At 56.6% G+C, this 23517-nt stretch overlaps 1 protein-coding gene across 2 annotated transcripts in view; it reads right to left on the reverse strand.

The window, feature by feature from the left end:
• Positions 1 to 993: 993 nt before the first annotated feature.
• Positions 994 to 23517, reverse strand: part of ZNF423 (zinc finger protein 423) — a 321833-nt gene continuing 299309 nt past the window's right edge. For both annotated transcript variants that reach the window (XM_045806734.2, XM_045806736.2), the window contains one exon: positions 994 to 1686. In XM_045806734.2, coding sequence (XP_045662690.2) covers positions 1657 to 1686 — 30 coding nt within the window. In that variant the 3' untranslated portion in view covers positions 994 to 1656. The remainder of the gene's footprint in view (positions 1687 to 23517) is intronic.

Below are 23517 nucleotides of genomic sequence, written 5' to 3' on the forward strand. Positions count from 1 at the left end.
AGGTGGCCAGCAACCCCTCGATATGGGAGTCAGAAGATGCTGGGTATAATTGCTACAAACTCCATGCCCGTGACTTAGTATTACGTTGTAATTAGGCGCAATCTGTCTGCCTGTTTCATTCCCGCTCTGCAGAGGGTAATAACCAATTTTCTTGCCCCTTGTGAAAAGTTAACAAGGAAGGGCTTCCCCACGCAGGTTCTGAAGCCCTGGCCTCTGATTGGCAACTCAGCCAGACACCGCCATGACGGAGGGTTGGGAGGACGGCCACGTGGGAGACTAAGTTTGCTGGGTGGGCCCTGGGGTGTCAGCAAGGTGGGGGGTGGTGAGGAAAGCAAGGCAACTAAAATGTCAGGAAACACCCCTTCTTGGGGTTTGCAAGTGCGGGGGGGGGGGGCGGTCCCTGAGATTCTGTGCTGTAGGCACCTCGCTTGCCCCACGAGAGTGCTGGCCCTGGCCACGGGTCTCAGCATCCCACGTCCCACTGATCTCTGTGGCTGGGAACCCGCTGCTCCCACCTGGCTCTGCTCTGCAGCCGCCCCCCCCCCCCGCCCCGCCCGCCGGCCTTGGATTTCCCGGGGCTGGGGAGCTAGTCCCAGCTCCTGGCATGTCCTCACGCCTTGGCCACAACTAGAATCCAAGTCCTGCCTGAAGTCCTGGCCAGGTAAGGGTTAACCACTTACCCATCTGCATCCAGAACACGGGAAAGCCATCCCCAGGGGGAGAAACAAGGAAACATCATGGATGAGCCCACTTACCCCCGAGCTTCAGCTTCCCCCATCCACAGATGAAAAGATCAGAGTATTTCATCTTTAAGGGTTCCTTCTGTTTTGACTTCTGTGGCCGCCGCCCACCTGATCCAGACTGCGTGTGTTAGGTAACTATGTGTCCTCTCTCCCAAGGGAGGCTGGGTCTACCGTGCGCAGGTCCCCGCCCTATGGGTGACGACAGCCCCCCCAGAGCCCCAGGCTGGGGAGGAGAGAACCAGGCAGCCGGTGCTAATCGCATGGATTCCCTTTATTGAACTGTACTAGTAACTGCAGTCAGATTAAGTCACATTTAAAAGCAGACCATCCCGTTGCACTGAAACCGATTATATTCATTACATAGTTTTAATCACTGTCCGGTGAACTGGCAAATCCAATCAAAGCATTAGTCTTTAATTAAAAAATTAAAAGGAAATATTCAGACAATAGCCAAGCAATCACATCACGATGCACAATTACCTAGAATTGCAATTAAAAAGTAGTTAACCGAAGGGGGGGAAAGAAAAACAAGAAAGAAAAAAAAAAAGAAGCAAAGGAAAAAAAATCACACTAACCCTTTTTTAAAAACTATCAATATAATACATGAAGGAACAAAGGACAATAGCGTCAAAAAGCGGGTTTCTCTAACTCTAGAAATGTAGTCTTCGGCGGAAACTCTAAAAGCACACTAGCTGTAGCAGGACAATAAAAAATACTGAGCATGGAATACTTTTAATCTCTGCCATTAATATTCATTTCCAGCTGCTTATAATAGCAGCGCCTCATGGCCAAATCATTAGAGTTTTACATCTGGGTTGCAAATGACACTTTGATTGGATGTAATGTTCAAATGGCCCTCCCCACGGCGTCTCCGGCAAGCCTTCTGCGGAGAGGTGTCCTGTCGAGCGGTCCCTCACTGTGCGTGCTGGCTCATCGTGTGGTTCTGCAAAGGCGAAGAAAGGAGACACGCATGAGGGCAGAAGAATGGAGAGCAGGCCCGTCCCCTCCCACTCAGTGCATTTACGCCGGGAGCCACAGAAAAGCGTCTCGATTATTACAACACAAAATGCAACCAGGAAAAAGTGCTCGGGGGACACAGCTGCCAAGACACCACGTTGATCTGGGGCTCGGGGATGGGTTCCCGTTGCTGCCAACCTGGGCTCTCTAGAAATTGTTTTTTTAAAGACTGTTCGGGTCTTACCAGGGGGACTGGCTATAGGGAAGGCAAGCGGAGCGGGGGGGACATGCCAGGAGGTGGGAGGGGGGAGGGTGGCAGGAATTAAAAACATCCTTGCTCACCTCTCCCGTCTCCTCTTGCTCTGATGATTAGGAAGAAATTATATCTGATCGCCTGCAGGCTTTCCCCAGATCCCCCTCTCAGCCCTTCCCGGGAGCTGCTCTGAGCCTCGTGGAGGGACACAGCAGATGTGCCACGCGGCTCTCCGGCCAAGAAACACCCGAGCGGCACAGACGTGCGGAGCCAGTGGGCGGTGGCGGTGCCTGCGGCCGAGGACGGGTCACCCAGCAGGGAGGGCGCTGAAGGAGGCAGCCTGCCAGTGCGGTCATGTGACCGTGCTCCAGCCAGAAGAGTGTGCGGTTTGCCCGAACGCGCCTGGGCAGCCGGGGCCCAGGTGGGACCCCCCCGCCGAGCGCTCCCCTCTCATGGCAGCCCACGGCACCTCTCCCCTCATGCCAGCCCAAGCAGACCAGCGGTGTGGGTCTGTTTTCATAGGAGCCAGTGGCCTGGGATTGGGGGTGGGATTTGGCCTCTAAGCGTGATTTTGTTTCTTTTCAGGGGTCCCTGTTCTAAATCCGGACCCATCTCATCAAAGCCTCAGGTAACGTTCAACTTCATGCCACCTGGAGAAAATCCACCCAGGGCAGAGGAGCCCTGCTTGGGAGCAGCACAGGACCTCCAGGCCCGAGGAGCGAGGTCCCCGGGGTGCTCCTCCCTCCCCACACCTGGGCGCCCCAGCCCGCTTCGTGAGGACTCTGGGGCTGGGAGCCGCCGGTCTGCAGCTCTGCCCGTGACCACCAGAGGTCACACGTGGTGCTCTCTCTCCTGGGCTCCCGGTGGAGCTGTGAGGGCCACCAGAGGATGCCCGATGCCCGCAGCTTTACCGGGGGGCCTGGAGCCACCCCCACTCCGTGGCCCAGGGCCCCTGCAGCAGTCTCTTCCCACTGTCGGCACGGCTGCCGCCTCCGTGGTGATGTCACCACCCCCTGCGGCAAGCTCATCGCCAGGGAGAGGCCGTGCCCTGTCCCCACATAGCAGATGCCTGCTGATGCCCGCAGCACGGAGCGCCAACCACCGCTGTCCCCTCTCCTTGGGCTCCTGGGTACAGGCCCCACAGCTGGGGCTTGGCAAGCACACATGCTGGGTGCCGTTAGAGGGACATCTTTCAGTCCTCACAATAGCCTTACCAGGTAGGACACAGTAAGACGAGGAAATGCAGCTGAGAGAGGCTCAGTTCTGGTTCAAGGTCATCCAGCTGGGAATCAGGCGGGGTGGAACCAGGCAACTGGAATCCAAGAAAGCCAGGGCCTCGGGCGAGAAGGCTGGCTTCCCAGCACCCTGCAACTCACGGGCGTCGCAGTCCGCAGATCCCGCACACTCCGCACCAGGCATGACGACAAACTCTGCCGGCGTGGCCTGGCACCTCGGTGGGGGTGCCACGGACCCAGAGGCACAAGGCAGGTTGTCTGAGGCCACAGATGGGATGCGGCGGTTTCCATGGGAACGCCCACCCTCCAGCCGAGGCACCTCTCCCTGCACTTGCTCAAGCACAGGCAGCCAGTCCTGCAGGGGGCCGGACCCACCCTCCAGCCAAGCGCCCACCCAGCTTCCAAGCCTTCGGTGATTCGGTTCGCACCCCCTCTCTCCTCCCTCCCAACTGAGCCTCGCTTGAAGTCCTCTGGGCACCGGGTCCCTTGCCTTCCCTCCCTGCAGCCCCTCGAGGCTCTTCCGACCCCCCTCCCACACATCTATGTGCCTCCCCAGTACAAGACTAGCATCGTCCGCTGAGCTGCAGACAGGAGGGCATCCCCTCCCTTCTCGGCCCCACAGCGCTTGGCCCGGGGCTGGGCACACGATGCCCAGGAACAACCGGGGGTCTCACTCTGCCACCCTGCCAACAGCCGGCCAATTAACAGGGCCACGTGGCCAGTGCTATCTGAGCGTGGTCAGGTCCGTCTTTATGTAGGGGGGAGTGGGGAGGAGGATGGGGAGGAGGGAGGTTAGGAGGATAAACATACAGTTCTTTTTCTGTCCTCAAATGATGGTTCCTGGCACAAAGTGGACACCACGTAAATATTTTTTAATGACTCAACGGAAGAATAAATAAACCACTCAGTGTATGGGTAGGATGTGTGGAAAGGGGAGAGGACGTTCTGAGCGGAAGGCACAGCACAGACGAAGGAATGGAGGCTCGACTGAGCCTGGAAATGTGGGCACCAGCGGGGTGATGCCCCAGAGGTCACATGGCAGACCGGACGGTGGAGGCCCTGGCTGCCCCTGAGTGCGACCGTTCCATAAGCAGCAGAAAGCCAGAGACGGTACTCAGTCTCTGCAAACCCTTGAGGACCACCCACCACCAACCTGGGGAGAGGCGGGTATCCAGGGATCTCTGGATAATGGAATGGCTTCTCGCCGGGATGCCAAGAACAGGGCCAGTATAACACACGTGGTCCACGCTGGCTCAGCCACGGGCTGCTGGCACAGAAATCCAGGAGGCGGGAACCTCTGCTTAGGACCACTGGTCAGGAAAATAGGAGAATAAACGCCCCTTCTCAGGTGAAAACCACAGTGGGCCTTTCCTCTTAGGGAGCAGTAGCAGGTAGTTCTTCAGTTAGACCCGAGAAAGAACTTCCCCAAAGAGAGTTCTCAAGACAGAAGGGTAAAACTTCCTTCCCTGAAGTTCTACAAGAACAAAAGCCCAGGATGTCACAGCAGATGGAAATGTCGAAACTTGATGCCCCGAGGGGGCCGGGCACCAGAATTCGTTCGGCACTGCGTTATTAGCTACCTGCTGGATGCTCTGCTCTGGGCCGGGCACAGTGCGGGGTAGGGGAAGACTCCAGCTGGGCCCACCCCTCTCAAGGGGCCCGATGGGGAGACGGGGGGAACTCAAGACACACAGACACCCAAACGTTTGTGCAGATGGCGGCTCAGCGAGAGAGAACGGTCCACGCCACCCAATAAGTGCGTGCGAGGCGGGGGTGCCGAGGAGGCCAGGTGTTCAGCCGGGGAGGGCATCAGCTCCTCCATAGGCTGAGGGCACAGTCGCTGGAAGGGCAGAGGGGGTGGCGGGGACCCGTCACCAGGACTCACCAATCACCCTACACACCTGTGCGCCGAGCGGCTCCTGGCAGAGCCTCTGCCGATCGGCACAGCTGAATAAACCCCAAGACCCGCGGCTCCTACCCCGCGGCTCCGAGCTGTGGTTCGAGGGGCGGGGGGCAGGGGGGCTTCGTCCAGCCGTCTTCAAGAGCCCCGTCCACCCGCACGGCTCTCACAAGGGCATCTGGCTTAGTGTCTATTTCTCTATTTATGCCAGTGCTATATTTAGCCCCTTCGGCGAAGGAAGAAAATCATATTTTAAAGATACTCAACCCTGCAGATCAACACTTCCCAGCACCATAAAGGCCGGGGCTGGGGTGGGGGTGGGAGCCAGGAAGACCTGGAAGGCGCCCAGAGGGGAGGCCTGGCATCCACAAGGGCCTCTCCGCCTGCCAGGGAGACGCAGGTGTGGGCCGAAAAGCAGGTGAGAAAAATAAAACGGGGGAAAGGGAGGGAGAGGATGGGGGGCACTGGTTTGCGGCTGAGAAGCACTCGCTCGGCAGAGTGCACGCGGCTCTTGTGGCGAGAGGTTTCTGCTAGGACCTGTGTCGGGGGCCCGGGCCTGGCGCACTGGGCCACCTGCCCCTGGGACACAAGTTAGTGAAGGGCGACGGGGTGCCGGGGGTCCCGCTGAGACCTCTCCCCATGCGAGCTGTCAGTGGTCGGCAGAGCGCTCAGGCCACGGAGCCCTTTGTTACAGGTCTGTGTTCAGTTACATGACCGTTCGTTCATTCAACAAACCTTCGCCGAATCCCTGCTGGGTGACAGCCACCGTGCTTGGTGCTTGTCCCCGGGCATGCAGCAGCAACATGACCCCAATCCAGAGCCCAAGCCAGGGCGTGCGTTGGGCACAGAGGGAACATACGAGGTGCAGGGAGCCTGTTGCTGGACCTTCCTCCCAAAGCACCAACACATGCCCGAATGGGCCAGAGGTTCTGGCCTGGTCCCATTCTGGTGTCACCCAAACCAGGAGGCATCCCTGGCTCAACCCCACCTGTGCCTCACCACCATCACGCACCCACGTGTATACTAGTGCGCCCTCCCTCGTCCGCAATAGGGGTTTCTCCTCAAGGTCCTGGCTTTGTTTTCCGTCCCTTAGTCTGGGACCCTGCTTGGTCTCCCTTTGACACCAGCCAGCGCAGTGTCAAGTTGGGGAGACCAGAGGTGCTGGCCACCTGCCGGCCTGGCAAATACGGTCTGTGGGAACAGAAGACTTCTCCGCACACCCCGACGTGCACAGACCCAGATGGAGAGGGTGTCTGCGCTGCGCGTCACTCCTGGATCGCACTCTTACCTGCCCCTCCCGCACTCCAGCTCCTTGGGGACAAACTGCCCGGAAAGTCCTAGCACCTCACCTGGCCCTGAGCCTGGTCACCACGGCCCGGGGCGATCACAAGGAGGCAGCAAGCCTCGGTGGGCTGAGAGTGGAGTCCTGGGTTTGAATGCTGACTCTGTCACTAAATAGCCATGTGGCCTGGGGCAAGATCCTTGACCTCTGGGGGTTGGGGGGAGGGGTGGTCATAACAGAGCCCTCTTCCTCAGAGGCCCTGAGGACTCACAAAATAATGTGCAAGGACTCCTCCCCGGCCTGGCCAAGACAAAGTGCTCCACGAACGGTGTCCCTGAGCGCCTGCTTGAGCAGACAGGGAGCTCTCTGACGAAGGGCTGTTTGTCCCCTCCGTAGATCCCGGGCCCCCCTGGCACCATACACGGTTCAGGGCTTGCAGTGGGAGCCACCGGAGGGCTGAAGGTCTGAACGCTGTGCCTCTCCCAGCTCCTCCTCCAAGGGTCAGCAAGATCTCAGGAGCGCTCCAGATGTTGTCCCCTCCCCACGAGCCCCTGGCTACAGCCTCCGTACCCACAATTCACTGCTCTCCCTGCCCCCCAGGGGACAGAGTGGGGTATCTGGTGAGGAGGGGAGGTGCATGGAGACTCTGTGGGGGAGGGAGGCGTGCACTCATCCGTGTATTCACCCGCTCATTCACTCATACCTTCCACAGCTGTTCACGGAGTCCCCGCGTGTCGGGTCCCAGCTGGGCACTGCCATGCAGAGTTCAAGGCTCCAGCCCTCTCTTGAGGAGCTCACAGTTCCATGGGGAGACCCTCACTCTCAAGGGGCACCAGACAAAGACTGGTCCCAGGGCTTGGCCCTCGCATCCCTGGCACATTAAGGATGCAGGAACACTTAGACCCCCCCCCCCAGAACAGTCCACCCGCCCTCCCCTGCAGAACCCACTTGACTTCACTTTGACCCCACATCACCTCCCTCTGGTTCGAGGTGGGGAAAGAGGCTGCAGTCAATGCCCTTTATCCCCACTGCCCACCACTGAGCCATTCCTGGGTGGGCTGCAGCCGTGGCTGCTCTCACGAGGCTGGCTTTACAAAGAGCTGTCTCCAGGAGCAGGGACCAAGTCCAAGAACCTGCCTTAACCACAGGAAGATGTTCCCTCTGCTTCCAGGGGAAAAGGTAGACGCTTCAGGCTAACACTGCAGCCGTGTTCCAGCTAAGTGGGATTCTGTTGCTGGTCATTTAACAAACACGGAGCCTGGCCCTATGCACGGCAGTGGGCATCAGACAGAGAGAGAATAGGGCCCAGCCTGGCCATTTACAAGCTCGTGGCCAAAGGAGGGGGTGACATTTCACAAAAAGGGACTATGGAGAGAGGACTTTTGACTGGCAGGTGCTTAAGGAAAAAGCTGGCCTTCTAGCTGCCCTTCGAGGATGGCTTGGTTAGGGTTTGCACGGGGGTGTGTGTGCATGCACACGTGCGTGCGTGTTCACATGAGCACAGAGACAGTTCTCCAAGAGGATGACACCCCCCCCCAGGCGAATGGCATGGAGGTGACAATGGTACTGATAATGATCACAGCTAACATTTATCCTATGCTCAGTGTGCCAGGCACTATTCTCAACCCTAAATTATATTAACTCATTGAAACCTCACAACAACCCTGGGGGTTAAGTACGATGATTATCCCTATTTTACAGATGAGAAAACTAAGGCATGCAAACGGAGAGCGCTGAGGCCCTGCAGCGACTGACGGCCGTGCCAGCTCTGCACCCATGCAGTCTGTGTGTAGAGTGCGCTCTTACCCACGGCGCCGTTGTGCTTGTGAAATGTGGAAAGCACAGCATATGCTGAGGGAACAATGAATAATTCAGCTTGGCAGAAGCACAGGGTATGTGCCATGGAGACAAGCCTGGAAAGGAAGGTGGGGGCCTTATTGATGAGACTCCGTGATGTGAGACGAGGCAGCTCGCCCTTAAATCTGGGCCATGGGGAGCCATCGAAGGTATTTGAGCTGTGGAGTTACACGAAAGGCAAGGAACGGGGAGACGCTCTCACTTCCAGCCAAAAAGGTGTACCAGCAGGGCCTCCATGCTCCCCACCTCCCTCGGCTCCCTTCCTGCGTTCCGCCTCCCTTTTGCCCCCCAACACTCAAGTTATACATTTCCCTTTGGGGAGGGTACAGACGCAGGCAGCCCCGCTTCCCTCTCTGCTGTGGGTCACCTGGGCAGCCCCTCTCTGCTAGTGAGCACTTATTTTTAGAAGCGTTTGACAATCGTCCAAAGGTCTAAGACGAACAGATGGCCTGTCTTAAAGGCTCGTATGTTCGCTAGTTTGCACTTCTGACAAACGGTGAGCGAGCGCACTCGAGAGCACGCCATAAACAGCACTGAAGGAATACTCAGAACACAATTTAGCTAATGCACGTCGTTAAAATTAGGAGTGAGTGATGGCCAAGGTTCCCTCTAAATGCCTGCCCGGTGATGCAGCCGCTCCCCCGGGGGCCCAGGCGGTGACGTGTATGTGCCCTGCACCCCCCCATGGCCCCCACCCAGCAAGCCAGCATGGACACAGACGGCACGGAAAGCATTGCCATGTGAAGTGACACCCCTCCTTGGCACCGGGGTCCTGGGTGAAGCTAGTCACCCACTGGCCCAGGACACAGCCCTGGAACGTCCTCTCTCCACACTCCGGGGTGTGTGCGAGGCTTCCCCAGTCCCGTCTCCCAGACAGCGAGACAGGCTGTCGTCTGCCACTCCAGAGCAGTGGGAAGCGAGCGTCGCACCCGCTTAGCCGGGGAAGTCTGTCTCTCGGGTGAGAGCCTCCATTCATCCGGAACTCCTGGCCTGCAGGGAGATTCCAACTTCCAGGGAGCAGCAGGGTTGGCTTTGGGGGGATTCGCTACTTTCTTGCAGAACCAAGAGCAGGAGCCGACTCGGTGCCCTAGAAGTCCCCCGGGGCCACGTGAGGAGGAGCTGGAGGACCCAGACTGCTTCTGTTGGAGATGTCCCCAGAGGGGCTGACCCCTGGGTTTCTGGAGCCCCTCTCCAACACCTGTCTCGCCAGTGCTTTGAGGCACCCAGAACACAAAAGACCCCAGCTGGTGGCCTGGCCAACGACCAGTTCCATGAGTGCGAAAACATCTTCCTTCGAGGGAAAATGGAGAGAAAATGTTGTCGTGGGAAAAAAAAAAAAAAAAGCCCAACGAATTCCCAAAGGGGCAGGTTTTGTACTGTGTGCTTTGGAAATAAAACCCACCAGAGAATAGAGTATAAGAAGGGAAGCCGCAGCTGCTACTAGGAGCCCAGGCTGCAAACAGGCTCCCATTCGGAGTCACCCAACAAAAGAGGGAAAGGAATAATACCTGTCTGGAGGGACAGTAGACTTGGGGGGGCGGGGTGCACACTTCAGAATGCAAATGCGCCCAGTTGCTTTCCGGGTGTGGAACATCCCAGGCCAGCAACCAGGCGACCTCAGGTCGCGGTCGCAATAAAGAAGATGGGAGTTTCGTGGCTGGTGTCACATCAGGGCTGCTTAGAGATGTGCCCCACCTCGGCCACAGAGGCCACCCTGACCCTGAGTCCTGCATTAATTTGCTGCCACCGCTGTTGCCATTTCTCCAAAGGGAGGCAGGGGTCCCCAGTGGGTGGGCCCCTCTGGGTCGGCGTACCTAGCAGATTCGGGACTAAGGACTGAGAATCAAGGATTCTGGCCCTGGTCTCTGGAGCTTGGTTCCTTCGTCCATTCCAACCACATCAGCCAAGCACCTGCCCAGAACCAGGCCCCTGGGGTACCGTTCATCTCAAATACGAATTACAATATGCCCTCCAAGAGCCCGAGTCAGACCCCTAACAGATATGACGGTGGGCAGGAATCCGGCGTGTGTACCGCCTCGAAGCCTGAGGAGAGACCCACCAGGTATTCTGAGACTCCACTGAAATGGCTCTGGGCCGACAGGTTCCCAGACCAGAGAGGGCTCTTTCTCCCACCTCAAAGTGCATCTATGAAGCAAAGACCGCACACAGAACATTTTGGGAAGACTGAGGCATCCCAAACTCACAGCAAATGTCGCCATATGGAAAAAGAGCTGCTGACATCCAGGAGACCCAGCTGCGGTGGGCAGGGCTCCTCCAGCCGTGTGCAGCCAGCCCGGACACAGGCCTGCTGCGCAGGGGCCTGGAGCGGCCGAGTCCACGTGGCAAGCACGGGCGGCCCAGGCCAGGCGCAAGGCAGTAAGGTGTGGTGGGGACTGTGTCATCCCAAGAACCCGAGCCTTATTGGAAAGGGGCTAAAAAACTAGATTTAAAAAATAGATATAGATATAAAGCCTGGGTGGCTCAGTTGGTGAAGCTTTCAACTCTTGATTTTGGCTCAGGTCATGGAGTCTTAGGGTCACGGGATCGAGCCCTGCATGAGGCTCCGTGCTGAGTGTGGAGTCAGCTTGAGATTTTCTCTCTCTCCCTCTCCCTCTGCCCCTCCCCCTCCCTCTCTTAAAAAAATAGACAGTGTCTCGATGTTTAGAGCACTAGGGAGGCCGATCAAAAAATGTTTGCAGGCTGGATCTGCCCACAGGCTGGCAGCTGAAGGCCTCTCGTAGTTTGTGAGGACCTCAAGATGCCTCAAACATCTTCCAGCACGCTGGCCAGGCTGACTCCCAGGGCAGGAGTGGAGGTACGGATAGTGACATGACACCATCATTTAGGGTCCTCACCCTAGGATAGGGCTCAGGGGCCTTACACGGTTACATTCCGAAGAAGAGGAAGGAGAGTAGCAGATGAATTGAGGCCCTCCTGTCCTGCATGCCCGGGGTGTGTCCCCACATGCAGCGGAATGTTTCCCAGTGAGCCAGGTGCTAGGGAACCAGGGAAATCACCCTCCCCAGAGCCACAAAGGAGCCCGAAAATGGCCAGCTTGGAGAGAGGGACCAGGCAGCCCTCCCTCAATCACTCCGAGAGACCAGCCCAAGTGTGCCATAGCCACCCACTGAAGAGTCTAGATAATTATCCCTTCATGCCTTCCTTTCTCCCGAAGAACTAAGGAACCCTCCTACCCATCACCCACCGATGCTCTCTCAGGCATTGTGGGGGGACTGGCCCTTGGGGTGCTTGTGACCGCAGCATGGTACACAGAGCTCCTCTTACTTCCCACACTTGCACACACATACACACGCACAGACACTTCACAGTCACACACACACACTCACAGATACCCCATACTCACATGCACACACCTACACACACACTCACGGATAACTCACAATCACACATACATACACAATGCAAACACTCATGGATATCCCATGTACAGACTCACTCACTCACGGATACCCCACAATCACATGCACACACACACACTCACGGATACCCCACACACCCAGGCACATACCCGTACACACACATTCACAGACACACGCACACACACCCCGACCTTACACTGCCAACGTGTTACAAAGTGGTTCAGGGGCTGCTTGTTATTTTTGGCATTTCGTCTCCCTCGGTGTGCAACGGACCTGTCCACACTCGCACCACCACCAGGACCCTTCTGGAAGCCCCCACCTGCCTATGACCCAGGTTCCCTCCAGGGCTCCCTCTCCCTGGCAATGAGTTGAGAAACTAAAGTGCCCACGAGAGGCACGGCCCGGGTTCTCTTCTCAATGGGCAGGGACGGGGGAGAGTTCTGCTTAATCTCCTAGAGGGTCCCCACCACACCTAGAACTCTAGACCCTGGCCACAGCCCTGCCAGAGCTCCACACACCTCCTTCTTCCAGCTCCCCAAATGGGCCAGACACTCTCTCAGTCTCTCAGGGCCATTCTTGCTGCCCAGCACGCTCCCCCCATTTCCAGGCCCCTCCCATCTGATCTCTGTCCCCTCAGAAAGGCCCTCCTGCCTTCTCAACCAGGGACCACCCATCACGGTGCAGCTCTGCACCTGCATAGCCATCCTTCTAGCACTTTCCTCAACCTGCAAGGTCCCGGCTGTCTCCCGGCCACGGTAATGCCCTCACCAGGCCGTGCGCGGCAGGCAGGGACCCCATCTCTCAGTTCTCTGCCGATCCCCCCGTGTCGGCTCAGAGCCTGCGCTTGCTAAAAACTCCGCGAGCGTTTCTGAGATGACAGCCAGCGAGCAACGGTGGCAAAGCAAAGCCTCCACTGACAGGGTCAGGGAGAGAAGAAGAAACAGAGCTGCCCCCTCCTCCACGTCCCCTGCCCCGCCCTGCCCAGGGCATGTCACGCTTTTTTCTTAAAAGCGGAGAGATCCTTTGAAGACATTATGCTAAGTGCAGCGAGCCAGTCACAGAAGGACTAATACTGTATAATTCCACTTCTGTGAGGTTCCTAGAGTAGTCAAATCCGGAGAGACAGAAAGTAGACTGGTGGTTTCCAGGAGCTGAGGGGAAGGGGGATGGGGGAGCTAAGCGCTCAGTGGGACAGAGTTGTGGCTCTGCAGAACTTTCCCGGACGCTGCGGATGGTGACCTAACAAGGCGAAGGGACTGAGAGCCGCGCGCGTGCTCGCTTGAAAATGGTCAAGTTCGCAACTTTTCCTATGCGTATGTTACCACGATTAAAAAAAAACACAACTGGTTGGGATCCTACAGGCTCGGTGGGCGGGTGGGCAGGCGGGCAGGAGAGAGGTCACACGGTACAGACAGGGGCAAGGCCCATCCTGAGCTGTTGCTCTCACGAGTTGCCAGTTGCCGAGTTGCCGTCAGGGCTCCAGGCTCGGAGGCTGGAAGTTGTACAGACTGCAGTAGCGAGACGCGGCCTTTGGGGGCTTCGGCTGGACGGTGGGGGCTGGACGCTGCGGCAGCATCCAGGCGACACGTCGCCTGCCAAGCACTGGCTGGCACTGGCTGCAAGAGCTTCTCTGCTTGCGTGCTGTACCAGGCTTCCCCGGCAGTGACCGAGCCTGTGCCACGGTCCCCGGCACGGCTTCCAGGGCCCGGCCCCGTTAGGAGAGACAGCCTCAGGAGACGGCACCACCAGGGGCTCTTGCCCCTGAGCGCAGGGGCCTGAGGCCTCCTCTGAAATCATGTCAAGAGGACTGGAGCTTTGACGGCTTTCAAACCTTGCTGGACGGAAGTTTTCCCCTGCTCTGTGCTTGGGGAGATGGGAAGGTGAGTGTGAGTCACGCCGACGGGCATTAAATATTTTGCCATGTTGGGGGAAAAAAAAAAAGTGGGAGACACTTGTTTCCTTGAATGTTTCTGAAATCTTTCCAGGCCTGTACAACTTGAAATTTTTATTCATTAAAATTGGATGAGGAAACCCAGCTCTACATATAGTCATCATATTTCACAGGCCAAAAATCAGGACAAGTAGCCAATAGCGGCGACGGAATACTTGAAATCAAAGCTGTCCTGGAAAATCTAGGTCACACGGTCACGAATTATACAGAACACATATGTTCAGGTCCCTAAACTGACCCAGTGCTTTTAGGTTTTTAGAAATGATATTTTAGGACTTTGATCATCTCCATTTCTACTTTCCTCCAAATTTTTGCTAAAAGGGAAACTTTCCCGCATCATCGAAATGTCTAGAAAATTAACCTCCGTGGATGGACAGCTGTTCTGGCAGATATTCTGAGGGCCCCCTCAGAAAACGTGGCCCATCACCACTCCCCCAAAATGGCTTCTGGAGCCCACATGGCCCAGCGCCCCTCACTGATGGACCCCCCAGGCTGCAGGGCCAGGGTTCTGAAGGTGGACCTAATTTGCTGTGATGAATTGTGTGCATGCCCCAGCGATCAAAACTGCAGCTGAGACGGATTATATTTAATGACTGCGACAGTTCTTGCGGAAACACGTGGGTGTATACCTTTGCCCGCTCGAAGAAGTCCAGGCTGGCACAAAGCAAAGGGCAAATGTGATCCCTGCCACCCAGAATGGAGAGGCTGCCCATTCCTCAGGAGCCGGTCCCACTGATGGGGCTGAAGAACACTGGGGCCCGGCCTGCAATGCCTTGTCCGCCCTTCTCATCTGCACTCAGCTTCCAACCAAACTGTGGGCGCATCATCACTGCCCACACACCTGCCCCACCAGGACCACATGGGTCTGCTGTATACCTTCCCTCCCCCCACCAGGCAGAACTCGCTGGTTTCCAGAAGGCAAACCAAGAATCATCTATATCCCCAGTCTGTCCCATCCCTCTCAATTCACCAGAAGGGTGTGTGTGTGTGTGTGTGTGTGTGTGTGTTCATATGCAGTTTTAGGGTGGAGGGAGGGGTAGGTAGTAGGTAAGCATGGAATTAAGAATATATGAGGAAGGTGACATGAAAGCAGTGTAGTTTCTAGCACTTTCTTGGTACTCGATCCTAATGGACGTGTAGCTAGCTGCCTGGCTGGCTGGCAGAATGAATGAAAGGATGGATGGGTGGGTGGGTGGGTGGTTGGAAGATGGATGGAAGACTGGTGGGTGGATGGATGGGTGGATGGGTAGATGACGATGGATGGACAGATGATGGATGGACGGACAGACGAATGTACAGATGAGTAGCTGGGTAGCAGATGGACGGATGACTGGTAGAAGAAAGGAGAGCATGAATACATAAGTAGGTACGAGGGTGGAAGGGTTGGTGGAAAGACAATGGGCTTTGAAGTCTAAATCCTACTTCAGTCACTTACTGTACCTGAGACCCTAGACAAGTCACTCCGCTTCTCTACCTTCCTGTTTCCTCGCCTGAAAAGTGGGATGAATAATGCCTACCTCATAGCCTTGCTATGAGCTCCGAATTCGATATCACATGTAAAAGTTTTCACAACATGTGCAGTGATATGCAGACATTCAATGCTGTCGTAACGAATACCAACCACGAGCTTCTGCCATCACTGTCGACTCGAAAGCATGGACGACCCCACACTGTTGATGTGGCACCTTCAGAAGGAAGGACGGGGGGGGGACCAAGGCGATGCCCCGGGTCAGGGATGCAGCCGATGGACCGTGCAGCCAGGTCTGGCTTCAGAGTGGGGGCGGGGGGACCAGTCGCTGAGCCACGCTTGCCTCCCCTGCTCAAACACACAAACTGTGTGGGTGGACTACACTCCCCACTTCCCCCCAGGGCCCTCTTCTCCCTGCAAGTGTCCTTACCTTGTTGCCTTTCCCAGCCTCAGCTTTCTGGTCTGCAAAATGGCGAGAGTAAAGGGCGCTTCTAGCGGCCCCAGGCTGTTGAGGCGCCAATGGGATAATATTTGTAAACAGGACATGCTGCGCCGGAGGCCTGAGACTCAGAGCCCAGGTGGGGCAGACCAGCTGGGGTTGTGCGGGACTGGGGAGCACATCCTTGTGCTGAATGCTGCCACACGGAAGTATGGTCCAGGGATTTCTAGGGCTGGTCTGCAGAAAAATCAAGAACTCCCGCCATTTAGTGTGGTGGTAAAGAGGACAGAATCTGGGGCCAGGTGCCTGGGTCCAGCGTTGACCAGCTCTGTGGCCTAGGCAGATAGCCTCTTCGTGCCTCAGTTTCCTTACTTCAATAATAGAGGCATTATGAGGATAAATATTTCGAATGTTTCAAAGTGCTGAGAACACTGTCTGACAATAAGCACTATACGTTAGCCACTGTAATTATAGGAAATCTCCATTTTGAACCACAGATCGCCATGTAAAGATTCCAATATCCCTGGCCATGGGCTGTAAGTTTTCATCCTCCACCCGGCAAAAATGTTCAATGGTACTATGATAACAACTTTTGCTTGTGTGTATTTCCTCCCTTGGACGTGAGAGGAGACTGGTGGGGGGTCCTTCTCCATCATTCTGGAGCATGTGATGGGAGGGAAAGAATCAGGACACTCCTATAACCCCCAGGGAACCCCAATCCCTGCCCCAGACAATTTCAGCATCTTGGGTCCCCCTCACCTTCCACCATACCTCCTATCAGTGCTATATTTTATCCAAGACCCAAAGAATATAAGATGTTCCAATATTTGATGTATCATGGTGAATAAAAGAAATGACCAATTAAAGTATAACACACGCGAGCTATTGCTGCTTACGAGATGTTACAATGAGAAGTTGTGTATCAGTGCGATGTGGCAATACCTAACAATACACTGAGCTCCTACTACGTGCTCAAACTGGGCTGGTGGTTCTTCATACATTATCTTTACATCTCCCCATTATCCCCATTTTACAGCTAAAGCAACTGAGCCAGCGAAAAGAGAAGCAGCTCGATGTGTCATGCAAATGGGCAGACGCGGTGCTTAGATTTGCGCCCAAATGGCCCAGTCTTCAGGCTGCTTCCTCCCCTCTTGCTGTTCCCTGCCCACCCCTCTGCCCCCTGGTGCCACTGAAAGGAGACACCGAACCAAACCCGTCACCCGCCTCCGCTCAGATCCCAGTACACGGGGAATCTCACTGCAGCCCTGGACCAGCCCCAGCCAGTCCGTGTTTGATTTAGTCTGAACTCCAGAAGCAGAGCGAGTGGGGCCATGTTCATTATTGACACAGCAAAATTAATTTCTGCCATCTCCTCCCTCTCCCCTCCGTGCCCGGCCCCCACCCCTCGCCTCTCCTGTGAGCGCGGACGCACCGCTGCTGACTGGCGCTCCTGAAATGCCAACTTGCATTTCTCATCATTAATTTCTTTCTAAATGTCATTAGTAATTGTTCCTGCTCGACCAAAGAGTGCAATCCAGGCTTCTGCCAAGAGCACCCGGTTCTCGTCTCTTGGCTGGCGGGGGGGAAGGCACCCCCCCCAGCCATGCCAGACCCGGCCCCCTTGCAGGAGGCAGCCAGCCCTGCTCCCAACAAGTTGGGATGACAGACGGTTGCACTGAGAGACAAAGGAGGCCTCATGCTTCACGTGAAAGGGCTCGCCAACAGAAAAAAGCCTGCCCACGCTATTAGCGGAGTGGTTCGATGCTGGGGCTCTGCAGCCAACCAGGCTGTCTGGGTTTGAGTCCCATCTCTGCCACTGCCTAGCTGCGCCTCGGTCTTCCCATCTGCAAAATGGGGAGAATAACAGCATGGGCTTCATAGGATTGTCCTGAGGATCAATCAGGATAATCGATGCCAAGGGCTCCCCGTGTTGCCGGGGGGCTTGTTTCTGTTAGTGTTCTCTCATCCTGGGGTGAGGTCGCTCTTCCTAGCTGTGCGGCATGGCATGATAGCGAGCCTCCCATCTGGGACAGCGGAACGGCAACATCACATCAACTCCACCCCAGTGCCACCCCCCACCCCGCCCTGGCTGGGCACTATGTTCATGTTTCACAAACGCTAGGCTGCACTCCCACAGGGAGCCTCCGGGAGAGACAGCAGTGGCCCAACGTCCAGGGGAGCACGGTGAGTCTCAGAGGGGAGGTCGCATGCCCAAGGTTGCAGTGACAGCAAGAAGCAACTCTGAGATTTACCCCCTCCAGCCCTCAAGGCCGGTATCTTTCCTGTCCATCCAACTGCCTCTTTGTCTAGGTCGGTGGGGGGCGGGGAGGCAGGGCTTTGGACGGGGTCAGCCTCTGGGGGCCTTGGACCGACCCGGCACCCACTGATATGTAGTATTACCATTATTTCCGAGAAACTGAAGGCATTTGGTCCGGGCTGGGACGGCGCCGGCAAGGGGCCGGGCTCCCGACACACACAATGGCCGCTGGCTGGAGGCTCCTGGCAGCTCCTGGCAGCTCCCCCGTGCCCATCTGTCGTGATGGCATGGTGCCCCTCTTAAGTCGGTTGGCCCCCCGCCCTAGGGCATGAATGACAGGCTCTGATGGGCAGACAGGCAGCCCGAGGCTGATTCCAAGTGCCATCTCTGCCTGGAGCTGGGCCTTGGGGGGAGCCCCCCCAGTCTCCACCTGGGCCTCCACACACTTCATTGCTCAAGCGGGCAGAGCCCCGGGTCTCGTGAGGGCATCTGGGCACATCCAGGCAGAGTCTCCTCCCAGGGCCCATGGCTCCCTTGCTCCCTCCTCTCTGCGGTGACCCTGGTAGCCACTGCTCACCCGCCTGCCCAGAGTGGGACAGTCACAAGCCTTGAAGCTGTGTCACCCTCCTGGGAGGGAGGACCTGCTTGCCCCCAGCACCAGGTCCCGAGCACCCAGAGGCATGGCCTTGGCTCCTAAGGGGTTGACAGTCCAAGTGCCTCGGCCTCAGAGCTAAGAACACAGGCGTTAGTGCCAGGTGCCTGTTCACAACTCTGCAACTCTAGCGGCTGAGTGACCCTGGGGAGCCTCAGTTTACCCATCTATGACATGGACATCCTAGCAGGCCACACCCGTGGGGTGCCCATGAGGTCTCGAAAGACTACATGTGTGAAGAGAGGCGGTCAGGTTCCCAGTAAGCGCTCAGAAACGCTGTCTCATTTTTACTATGTTGGGGTGCCCTGGGCTCAGGAGGACAAGGAGCCATCTGTGGCCACCCCTCAGTCTTCTCCAGATGCTGACCCTTCACAGCCACCCGCAGCGGTCGCAGTGGGACGAGATGATGATGTTGGTGACGCACTTTACTGTGAGCAGGGAAGGCCCCGCCCCACAGATCGAGAGACACAGATGGCGTCTGGAGACACAGTGAGGAAGGGGAAGGCCCGGGTCCCCCGGGGCCTCCTGTGACGTCACAGTGGCCGTGTTGGGTTACGTGTACTATACCATACAACTGGACGATATGCTATGTTCCACTACGGTATGCCACAAGCATACAATAAACGTTCATTCTGTTTGTCCTCATCTGTTTACCGTCCCTCTCCCACAACATTTGAGGGACCTGGGCCTCCGTGCGTCCCCAACACCCGCACACATCTGGCACAGAGAAGGTGCTCGGTAAACACCTGTGGGCTACACGGAGCACACCCACGCACGGCAGACTGAATGAGCGAACAAAGGCTTGGACTGAAAGCCCACGGGCACCCAGACTGCGGTCGCGACGACGCCTTTGGGAGAGGCTGGGGCTGACCAGACCTCCATCCGGTGCTGGAGGCTCTGCAGGGCCCACTGCCCTTCTTCTCCCCAACGCTGTCATGACCCCCTATTTTCTGGGGCCCATCGAGCATCAGTGATTTGCTCGAGGTCACAGAGCTGCTCCCAGGCTGCCGGTCCACAGAGTGGGCTGGGCGCTGCCACGCCATGTTGTCACACCGACTAGAATCCCGTCTCTGAGAGGCGCTGCTGTCCCACCCTGGTGGGGAAGGCAGGACACACAAAGCGATCCCACCATGGAATGTGCCGCGGTTTACCCGCAGGAAGCCTTTGATGCTAAGTGCTTTTCACGCATGGGCTCTCCATCTTCACACCCACCTGAGGCAGTGGGTCTTACCCCATTTTACGGATGAGGAAACTGATGCCAGAGAAGGACCACTCTCTAAAATGGAAAATAATGGAACAGACTGGGGGCTACTCCAAGCAAGCAACGGGTTCTCACTCCCCAGAACCACAGGCACCTCCCTGTCGCCGGCCCAGGCCAAGGCCAGCCGGCCCGGCTCTCCCAGCAGCAGTGGGGTGGCAGGGACTGGGCTGTCTTTAAAGTGGGATGGAGGGAGATGCTCCTCTACTCACAGAAAACTCAAAGTCAAATGCTAAGTATGTGCCTAGAGCACTTCTAATCTTTAATTATTATTAGTTATAATTATCTGGCTGGGTCTGACGGCAGGAGCGCGCAGGCAAGGAAACTGGCTCCTCCGTTACCCATCTTATAAGGACCAGGAACTTAAAAACTGGGTGCCTAGAATCTGTGAGCCTCCAATGCAACCCTCCCTCTTTCTCTCCCTTCCTTGTTTGTGTTCTCTTTCCTTTATTTTCCTCCTTTCTAGAAGCTCAAGAAATATGGTAAAACATATGGGGATGATTGGATGGATGGATGGATGGATGGCAGGCAGAGTCTTCACTGGCCCAAAACTCACATGTGGGTGGGAAGTCAGGTGTAGACATAGTTGTTACAATCTGCACTGGCTAAGGGATCGAGGGGTTAAACCCAGGGCCAGAGAAGCTAAAGGAGGGAGAATCAGGGAGAGCTTCTCAGAGAAGGGACTACCTGAGCCGAGCCCTGAAGCCTGAGAAGAAAGGAAGGGCTTTCAAGCAGAAGTATCAGCCAGATGATGGGCCGGATGAATGAAGCAAGGTGTTCACCCACCTCCAGCCCCACTGCCTTTTCCTCTGTACCTTGGACACCCCAAATCTGTCCATGCCTCTGAGTCTTTGCATTGGCTATTCCCTTTCCCAGAAGGTTCCCCAGCTCTTCCCACACTGGCTCCTTTTCAACCTTCAGAACTCTGTTGAAATGCCAGCCTTCCTTGACCACCCAATGCAATTCTTCATCCTCAACGTCCCCTTACCCTTGCCCTGACACACACACACACACACACACACACACACACACACTCTCTCTCTCTCTCTCTCTCTCTCACACACATCATTTTCCATCACCATACAGTGTTTTACTGTCCTCAAAATTCTATAGTCTGAAATGACCTAGTTCATGTATTTACTCTCTTATCGGTGATATTTCCCAGAGAATGACAGTTGGGTGAGAACAGGGACCGTGTCGACCTGTTCACAGTCGTGCCGTGGGCCCCCGCGATGGTGCCCGCCTATTACAGGTACGAAGTAAATATTCTTCAATGAAAATGGAATGAGGGGAAGAGTCAACCCTAACGTTCTCAAGGGCTGAGAAGGAAGGGTCCCAGTGGAGCTCAGACCACGCCCCTGGCTCACAGATACCTCCCCCTGGCTGGGTACCAGGATTCAGCCTGGCAGGGCCCAGCTCACCCCATTGGAAGGGCTCCAGGTTGCTTGTTAGAATACCTAGCTCTGCTTTTAATCAATTGTAATCATTTAGCTGGAAGCGGCACGATTACGCACACACAAGCAAACAGCGTGAGCTAATCCTTTAAACGCGCCCGCTCAACGCAGGGCTGGCCGCTTTGCCGCTGCAGGCCTGGCTCGGGAAGCGCTTCCCGCGGCCCCTCGTGTTGTCAATAAGGGAGTCTAGATTCCAGGGTGCAGGGTGGACCCACTGCACCCCCGGCCCAGCCCTGCCCCATCCCACAGGTCCGAAGAATGCCAGAACCTCCCCCTTCGGAGAATCCCTTCCTTGGGCTCAGGGCTCCCTGTGACAGTCCCCGGCAAGGCTGCCATAAGGAGGGAAGGTGGCCGGGAAGCGTGAGGTCTTCTGAGGTCCCTGTCTCCACGACCAGACCTCATCCTTCCTCTGCCCAAGCCTAGCCGGAGCTGAACTCGCCCCCCCTGCTTGTCACACGGTTTGCAGGCTCCGGGCCTCGAGCTCCAGCCTCGCAAGCGCTGCGTTCCGATCTGGCACCGCAGCACGGGCCCCAGCAGGCCTCCGCCCGGGGCCCACCTGCGAGTACGTTCTTTCGCATCCCCTGTTCCTGCCACTTGTGCTACCTGCTTGGCCCAACTACTAAAATAGTTTCTGGGTCCCCTGACATGAGGGCTTTTTATAGTTTAGCACTGCAGGCCTCATTTAAATCTATTAGCTCATATAAATGGCAATTCATTTAAACTTTGGAGGGTTTCTGTTTGCCTTGGTGGCAGAGACAATTCGGCTTTGCATGTGGCTCTGTTCGCTAGTGACCCTGGACACACCACTTAAGCTCTTGGAGTCTCAGTTTCCATATCTGTAAATGAGCATAAAAGGACCTACTTCATGGGGTTGGGCTGAGACAATCCGTGCAAAATGCTTCGGTCAGAGCGTGGCCCCCAGAGGGAGCCACCCAGGGGAGGTGACTGTTCAAACTATTTCTTGTCCAATTTCATGGGGGAGCTCGTCCACCCTGTCAGAGGCCAGCCCTGGAGGGCTGGTAATTCACACACTCCTTGCACGCATTCCCTCAACGACAGTGAAGAACGGGAGATTGTGAGCCTCAGGAAGGAAAGAAGGACGTGCCATCCTGCCCAGTGTCTGTGGGCAGAGAGGCGTCCGCAGGGATTCCGAGACAGCTGGGCCGGGTGGCTGAGCCGGCCCCTCCCCTCAGGTCAGCTAACCCCTGGCAAGGGGCCCAGAGGGCCCCAGGCCTTCATCTGCTGAGGCCCGAGGCTGGAAATGCAAGGCCAACAGCCCTGACACGTTCGGGGTCTGTGGATTACAGAGTTGTTTCCCAGGCCCCCCACCAAATCTGCATACTGCCCTCCAATGAGCCACAGGCAGGGCTCAGGGAAACAGAGCAGAGGAAAAGCCTGGGCCAGAGGCAGCGAAAGGCGGGAAGGGGACTTGAAGCCATGGCCTCTGTGGCCTTCCCACCTCTTCTCACGGCTCGGCACACCCAGCTCCTCCCTGCACCCCAGCGTGGGTGTCCCGTGCCCGTGGCCTTCACACGTGGCTGGGGGCCACAGATGGAGGGACTCAGCATCTCACTATGTTCACACCCAAGCCACAAATCAGGAAATCACAGCAAAGCACTAGTGGAGGGGGCCCTGCAAGGTCGTCTGACCCTCGAGTGACTCATGCTGCTCATATGCTAATAACCGTGGTCATCATAATGAAACACTGGTGGTAAACACTAATAGCAACAACAGCAGCCTCTACCAAGCCCTTCCTATGGGCCGGCCACTGCGCCAAGGGCTCCGGCAACAACTATGTGGTGGGAACTGTTAGGACTCCCGTCCTGCGGATAGAAAAACTCTGGCCTCGAGCTGCTACATGAGGGAGCCGGGCTGCAAACATAGCCCTGCTTCACAAAGGCTGTGCTCCCTGCCTTGCCCCCTGCAGCGCTCCAGACACCTCTGCCGACAGGGACTTCACCACCTTGCCTGCCTGCCTGCCTTCCGTCGTGACTCTTTCCACACCGTGGACGTTCACGGGGTCTCCCAGCCCAGGTTCCCCTCCCCCATCCGGGGCCACAGTTCAGTGGAGCAGGGGTGGACAGCTGACCAGCAACCACCGGAGCTCAACCATCAGATTCCGTCTCAGGGATCTAGAACCTGCCGTCTGCGGGCTGTTTGTGGCAGTCGCTATTTCGGGGTTGGCCGGGTGTTCCGTCTGGCTACTTGCGTAACCAAATCCCCATACTCGATCCCCCTGTTGAAATACCCGGTGTGTCTGTCTCAGCAGAAATGACAGAAGCCACGGCAGCACTGGCCACCTTTTTCCTGGTATAGACGAGCCCAGAAAGTCAGGCTGCAGGAAGAGAACACAGTAGGAACCAGAAAGAGGCAGAAGGCAGAGAGTCACTACCTCGAGAAAGGGGCCCTAGATTCTTAAGAATGGGGCCCC

This window comes from Ursus americanus, chromosome 21, assembly GCF_024610735.1.
Source record: "Ursus americanus isolate L20-20 chromosome 21, mUrsAme1.1.p, whole genome shotgun sequence".
Lineage (NCBI taxonomy): Eukaryota > Metazoa > Chordata > Mammalia > Carnivora > Ursidae > Ursus > Ursus americanus.